The sequence below is a fragment of the Trifolium pratense genome, linkage group LG3, assembly GCF_020283565.1.
Source record: "Trifolium pratense cultivar HEN17-A07 linkage group LG3, ARS_RC_1.1, whole genome shotgun sequence".
NCBI lineage: Eukaryota > Viridiplantae > Streptophyta > Magnoliopsida > Fabales > Fabaceae > Trifolium > Trifolium pratense.
In genome coordinates this window covers 36314040-36321533 of record NC_060061.1, presented here as the reverse complement: position 1 = coordinate 36321533, position 7494 = coordinate 36314040, and the positions used below count along the sequence as shown (strand labels likewise).

At 29.6% G+C, this 7494-nt stretch overlaps 1 protein-coding gene across 2 annotated transcripts; it reads right to left on the bottom strand.

Annotated features, from left to right (window-relative positions):
• Positions 1-332: 332 nt before the first annotated feature.
• Positions 333-4768, bottom strand: LOC123917996 (bidirectional sugar transporter SWEET14-like). 2 transcript variants are annotated; one of them, XM_045969923.1, is made up of 7 exons: positions 4673-4768; positions 2918-2991; positions 2421-2457; positions 2103-2316; positions 1463-1624; positions 918-1037; positions 333-775 (listed from the first exon to the last, which is right to left on the bottom strand). In XM_045969923.1, the coding sequence occupies exons 2-7, from the start codon at positions 2961-2963 to the stop codon at positions 524-526; spliced, it is 831 nt and encodes a 276-aa protein (XP_045825879.1). In that variant the 5' UTR covers positions 2964-2991; positions 4673-4768; the 3' UTR covers positions 333-523. The 2 variants fall into 2 exon arrangements, with proteins under 2 accessions (XP_045825879.1, XP_045825880.1); XM_045969924.1 differs by having other exon boundaries at positions 4648-4742.
• Between the last annotated feature and the right edge of the window lie 2726 nt (positions 4769-7494).

The window sequence follows — 7494 nt, the reverse complement described above, 5'->3', positions numbered from 1 at the left end:
ATGCTGCTGCATGTTCAAGTCATGAATTGAACTCATGACATTAGTTAAGTCATAGAAAATGCTTATGTCATCTCATTTCGACGCTTTTGGGATATATATATATATATATATATATATATATATATATATATATATATATATATATATATATATATATATATATATATATATATATCACTTATTTATATGATTTGTAACTTTTTTTTTTTTTGATAAGCAATATGATTTGTAACTTTTGATTTTAAATATAATTTTTACACTTAAATTTATTGTTCGACTCACTTTTATACGTACAAATATAAATCACTTTTAAAGTAAAATCATTTAAGAAATAAAAATCAATAAAAATTAATTTATATTTTGCCGGCAGAACCAAATCCACACAATAACTGTCTAATAAGGAGAGAGTACAACTCATTCATGTGCCCCCCCTTATTACAGTTACATACATACATACATAATTACTACTCACTCATGAAAACAATAATACATTAATCAAACAAAAATATCCTCACAATGTTTTTTACTTATTTTCCATCATATTTGGATCCTCACAAGTAGTTGATACAGGCAGAGCAGCACTATTGTCCACTTGATTTGGATCAGAAAGCACCACTGTGTCAATGATCTTCAGAACATCAATATTGATATTAATATGACCATTTTGTTCATGTAACTTTGTTGGCTCCTTTAGTACCACTTTTGTGGCGTTTCTATATATCAAATACATCACCATTTGAATTATGCCAAATAAAAATCCAAGCGTATTTGGGAGCTGCATATCATCAAAATGGAAATGTATAATGAATTCATTTTAATCTTAACCAAACTTGTCTTATGAAGTAAAACATTTGTTAGGTATAATATTAAACAATATGAATTTGGTAATTTGGTAAAAGCATATAGAATAAACTTACAGCAATGTAATAGTCCTTGAGGAGATAACCATAGAAGAACCACGTGATAGCATTTAAGCTCAAAAAGAAGGACAAACTAAGCGGCATGTATGTCACACTTTTGGTCTTTATTACGTGTCTCTGCACATAATGGGGGAAAGCTAAAAATTAAACATGCAATACAAATATTTTAGAAATTGACCTAAACAATATTATGTTTTTTTTTTTTTTCTTCTTTACAATGTTATTGATACAAAGTTTCTACCATAGTATAACGGACTACTCTCCTTCAGATTGGAGAACCTATGGGTCACATAATGTGTGTTCTTTTTTTCCAATCGAATTTTCTCCTTGCACACAAGTTAAAGATCAAACTCTTGACTTCAAGTCCAAGATCTTTTTCACTTAGACCAATTCATTGTTGTTACAGTGTAGTTTTTATTATGTCCAACTTTTATATTTAAAAATAAGGGTAGTATTATTGGAAAAATGAATTAGACATTAAATTAAATAAATAGATAAAAAGGCAAAAACATAAATAGTTAGGAATGATGTTAAATTCTCACAATAATGCAGAGAGGAGAAGCAAACACGGTTATGTTGAAAACTAGACAAATCCATCCTATAATTGAAAGACGTTTTGATCCTGTTGCTAAGCAGAGGGATGAAACAAGCATTGCTCCAAATCCAAAAACATTTAACAAGAGAATAAGCTTGATGGTTGAAAGCTTCACATTAAACAAAATGAACAGTTTTTAAATAAGAAAAGTAATTATCATAAGGTAAAATTGTATTTTTAGCCCCTAACTTTCACAAAATTGTGAATTTGGTTCTTGACTTTCATAATAGCACATTTTGCTCCCTAACTTTAGCTTCTTTTGCAAAAGGTCGACTCTCCATCGATTTTGACCAAGTCAATGCACACGGAGACAGTGACTCACATGCCACATCAACATTTTTTGCCATGTATGTTAACTTGACAAGACATGCTGACGTGACATATATGAGTGATTGTCTACGTGTGCGTTGACTTGATTAAAATTAGTGGGGGTCATCATTTTGCAAAAGAAGCTAAAATTAGGGGCCAAAAATTATGCTATTATGAAAGTTAAGTGGCCAAAATTGTAATTTTGTGAAAATTAAAGGGCCAAAAAGTGAAATTTAGCTTTATTATAAATAAAAATAACAAAAGTTTTGAATAGATACCCTGGCTTTATTTGAGGCATAAACTAGGAAGATTGCAAGATAAATGGATTCTACCACAAGTCCAAATGAATTAATTGTGAGGAGAAAGATGCTATCTTCATTTTTGACAAGTGCATAATATATCCAAAGCATTGCACTTAGCAATGCAACAACATAAGGAACTGACTGAAAACCTTCGGTAGATTTTTTCTTGTAGATTTGATAAAATGTTGGCCTGCATCCAAATACTAATTAATATATAGTGTAATTAATTAAATAAAGTATATGTACCAAAAAAAAATTAAGTAAAGTTCATCAAACATATTGCTAATCTCTTACAATGGAGCGAGGAAGACCATAACGGAGATGACATTGCCTAGAAATACACATATATGTTATGTTAGCATAGTACATAGTACATACATGGTAATCAAGGATAGAATGAGTTGAAGGATTCGAGTTTAAACCATGATAAATGAGAAACATATTAACCTAATAAAAATAAATTATCAATATTTTTTCTTATAAAAATACGTATATTAATAATTTTCTTGTACTAGTTGAATGAGAATTTTTAAGGAATAATAAATTAAAGGTGGAATCTATTTTTTTTCCACCTATATTTTTGTTGTTAATTCTAGTTTTTAGCAGTGTGTTAAAGGGTGTTCAAATTTTTTTTATTAGAAGAAGGGTGATAAGATGAGTTGTCAATGCATAAAAAAGAAAAATGTCCGTTTTCTTTAATTTAAGTGTGATAAATAAATAAATAGAAATGTGGTAATAAGTAATGAGTAATGACTAATCAAAGAGTAAGAATAATCGGTAAGAGAATATACCTAGAAGGCCGAAAACAAAAGCCCAAGATTCACGGTGAAGGGTCATCTCTCATATACTTCTCGAGTGAATATACCTTTAATTTAGGTTCACGGTCAAAACAAGTTGTCAACAAGAGAGTTCAAAGAAACATATGAATCTTGATTTATTGTAGAAATTACTATTTTTCGTATAGAGCTGTCAAAATTGAACGAATCGGGTCCGATGGATTAGTCCATTAACCCACATTTTTTTATGAACTCAGCTGTAAAAACTGTCAATTAAATCTTATCGATTCTATTCGTATAAAAATTGGATAGGACGGATTAGCCCATTGAGTTTAGAATAAAAATATTTAAAAATTATGATTAAAATTATATTTAACTACATATAAAATTTAGCTAACACTTTTATAAGTATATAAATTATTAAGTTTATTCACTTGAAAGACTAAAATTAATTAAGTTTAATTGATATTCAATGCTAATGTAAAAAAGTTACGGTTGTAGTCAATTATATATGGGAAATTGATAAATCAAAATGACATAAAAATAAAATGATTAATGAAACTTAAAAAAAAATAAAATGGATCAAACTAGATTAGCCCATTTGACAGGTACGTGGATTATATGTGAGAAAAAAGACATTTACTTTAACACAATCCAAAGAGAAATTACCTTACCCTATTGCCTTTCCTATATATCTTTAGTTCGTTAAATTTAAATCTCTTCAACAGCAAAGCCCCCTCTTAGGGTAACTTTTATTAACTACTACCTCTCTTAAGGATTAATCTTCTTAACTCTCAAACGTATTTTATTCGGTCAACACTATATGACTTTAGGCCTCATTTTATTTTATCTCCTTGATCACACAATAGTTGTCTTTCCAATATCAAAATTGTTGAGATACCATAACAAAAATAAAATTAAATCATTGATATGAGTATGTGACATTTACAATAGAATGTAATGTAATTCAAATTCATACACTCCCCTTGAGTTTTGTACTTAATTAGACTCCAAAACTATTGTACATGACCTGATTTTTGTTTTCTTTAAGTAAATAATTTTTTTGTTTGCGTTTTTTCAAAAAATAAATAGCCTAGTTGCTAGAATTTCACATTTAAAATAAATAAGTGGTTCGAACTCCGGGTCGTAAATATATAATGCAATATCCTTATCGACTTAGATATGCTCACATAGACAAATAAAGAATATTTTATTAATGGGTAAAATAACCAATATACAAAAGAATTTATATTCAACTTTCCAATGATAACCATACTAACTACCAAAAAATGCCATTAATAAATAAATACCAAGACTTGGAAAAATCCTTATGGAAATAAACAAGCTAGCTTTTATTTAGCACAAAATTATTTCAAAAAGTGACATATATGTGATCTAGTAAGAAAATCAATTTTGCATATATAATTAAATTCAAATAATATCCTTTTTTTTTTACTTCTTGGTAGCAAAAAGAAAACAAATGTTATGCAAAACAACTATGAAAGTACCATTTGTTAAATAAATAAAAAAAAAATGTAGTATCCGTAAGCTTAACTCAGTTGGTAGGAACATCGCATGTATTATGCAGGAGCCGGGGTTTGAACCTCAAACACTCAACTAATTTCTAGCCACTAGACTACTAGACTAAAAAATAAAAAATATGAAAAAAAAAGAGGGAAAGAAAACTATATATGAAAGTACATTCCCGCACGTAAATTTTAATTTATTTCATGAAAGTGCCTTACCATAAAAATGAATAAAACAACATACCAGACTCGAGAATAGAAATCATATCATTCTGGTCATATGAGAAAACAAAGCATGAAGCTAATCCCGTGTTAAAAATACCTTTCCACATACATTGCTTATTTATAGTGATTCATATTTCTAAGAGAGACTAAAACTTGCTATAAAAATCTTAATAATTATTTTGCCTCCTAGCAGCTAAGAAGGGTCACGAGTAGGGGTTTGGTTCCTCTACCTCACCAAACACACACATTTAGACTTTAGTATAGATATTACACTTCACATCAACATCTTTGGTAGTTATAGATATTTCACTTATTGGCTTTTCCCACATCACTGATGGTGCTATGCATGATTGAGAATTTGAGATGAGTGACCGCTCAAAACCTATAGTTTCTTGAATGGTATTAAAATTAAATTATGCATATTGGAGATTGAACATGTATTTATGTAATAAAGACGATTTTCAAGTATTGTAGGTTGATCTCACAAGTCAACACGAGTTTTTTTTTAGATTGTTGTTTTCACTTGCATAGTTTTTGAAAACCTTCATCTAAAGAGTGCTCCAAGTGACCAAGTCAAACACGTTTAATTGTGGAGTTTTTATCCTGCACGGTCTGATGTGGATTCGGTTCATTCATGTGCTCCTTTTTTACTGGAAGCTGCAAGGAGCTGCTCATTATCTATACATTGTGCACCGACGATCACTCCCCATCTTCGTCACATGCATACTAGCTTCCGTCTGGTTCATCCTTGAATCACATCGTATGGGAAGAGGCATGCTCTGATACCATTTATAACATTCCAGATGACTTTTAAGTATTGCCGACATACCCCACATATCAAAGTCTTTTTAATGTGTTTTGTCCTCACTTGCACACTTTAGACAATAGGCTTAATACCACTTGTACTACATCCCAACTTTAGGCCTATAAGTTGGCCTATAATACTATTTGTACTCCTTTTATCAATACATTAATTTTGCTGTCCAAAATATATAAATAAAAAAATTAGGGTATTTTTAATTTTTGTTTAGTAGTGAAAAATTATCTATCACAATCATTTCCTTTAGACCTTGCTGGTGAGTTAGTTAGTTTTATTTGAGGGTGATTGTGGTAAATATGAGGCAAATTGTTACACTTTGTCTTTCATTGCCATTGGTTGTATATCATCTCACAATGTCATTTTTTGAATTTGAAAATTCCATGTCTTCCTAGACATATGGTGCAACATATAAAGTTTTTGATATTTTAGGTTTAATCCTTGAAACCAATGTTTAAAAAACTAACCGGAGATCGAATCGACAAGACTTTCGAGTCAAAGTTCAACAACCGGTTGAATCACAGTTGAATCGAATAATAAATAAATATAATTGTTTACTTATATAAAAACAACAAATAGGTAAACTAGTGCTAAAGAAATAGGCCAAACCGAAGAATTTTTTTTAGTGAAATTAAAAGTGAAAATTTGTATATTTAGAGGGACAAAAATTTTGTATCCTTCACTTTTAAAATAGGTTTAAGATAGAATAATATAATAATTTTTTTTTTGACGAAATAGAATAATATAATTATTATTACCGTTATCCAAAGTGTTGGAATTTCACATAGATTTTTTTTTCAAAGCTAAAGAAAAAGGAAAAAAACAAAAACAAAAGGAAGATACCATATATTCAATATCTACTCACCATCTCGAAAGATCAAGTTTACAGTTTACTATCCTTAAATTGATGATACCTTTCCTATCTAGAAAACAAATTGATGATACATTTTCTATCTAAAAACAAAATATGCTTTCCCGTCTTTAATTGATGATACCTTTCCTATCTAAAAACAAAAATTAAGATAGTCATGTAGTACTATTTTACAAACATTGTGTATAATTTTGTTAAAGAGTTTGTTCGGAGATGACGTAAAAATATATTTATATAATTGAGTGAAGGCAATTTTCATCTTATAAATAAGTTTTGTATGATTGAGTTAGAATCAATCTAAATTTTAATATTGATGTTAGAATCTTTTCATCTTGGAACACTTTACCGATTTTATAAAGTTGAAGTAGATCCAACTCAAACTCTATGTAATCAAAATATATTAATTAATGAAGAAAATTGATTTCCTTGCAATCTTACTATACAACATTCATTGGCCAACTTCTTTGGTGTTACCTCTAAAAAGATCGAAACTCTATTATTTGATAAGAAAAATGTGTTTGTCTTACTTAACAAATTCATGGTTTCGTGAGCTTATTTAAGGGGAAAATTCTAACCACTAGTATATTCGATACAAATAAAAATATGCAAAGAGATTTTTTTTTTATAAGCAAAGAAATTCATTCAAACGAGTGCGAGGGTTACTGAAATCCAATACAGTAACATAAAATCATATACATTGAAAGCAAGCAAGTGGATTTGTTCACCAATTAGCAAAAGAAATAAACCAAGGTCGAGCCATCTGTTTTGTTCTATCAACAGTTCAAATATATATATAAAAGACGATTCAAATTAGATTCAAATTAGATTCAAATTACAAAGCAATCAGCCTAGGAGTAGTGATCCCTAAGCGATAATCGTTCGATACCAATCAACAGTTAAGATTAAAAAATATAAATGTAGTCATGCAACACCTTATTCTATCTTCTTCGTTTCGTTTGTTCTCCTCTCATGTCGTGTGTATGGATATCAACGGGACGGGGAATGAGCGGGGAGTACTTTACCACACTATTCTCCAGCGCTTCGAATGATCCTCATCCCCATTCTTCTTTGTGGAGGGTATTCTTCCTCCGTCATCATCCCGCGGAATCTCATAGTTTCCGTGGAGATCATCAACATTAAAAAAATTATCAAA

What these genes read in the sequence shown, in the direction of transcription:
- LOC123917996 (XM_045969923.1), bottom strand. Translation starts at nt 2,963, where the DNA reads ATGACCCTTCACCGTGAATCTTGGGCTTTTGTTTTCGGCCTTCTAG. An exon ending in ATGGTCTTCCTCGCTCCATT is followed by an intron (nt 2,317 to 2,420) that starts GTAAGAGATTAG and finishes ATTTGGATGCAG; the next exon opens with GCCAACATTTTATCAAATCT. An exon ending in TCAAGGACTATTACATTGCT is followed by an intron (nt 776 to 917) that starts GTAAGTTTATTC and finishes GATGATATGCAG; the next exon opens with CTCCCAAATACGCTTGGATT.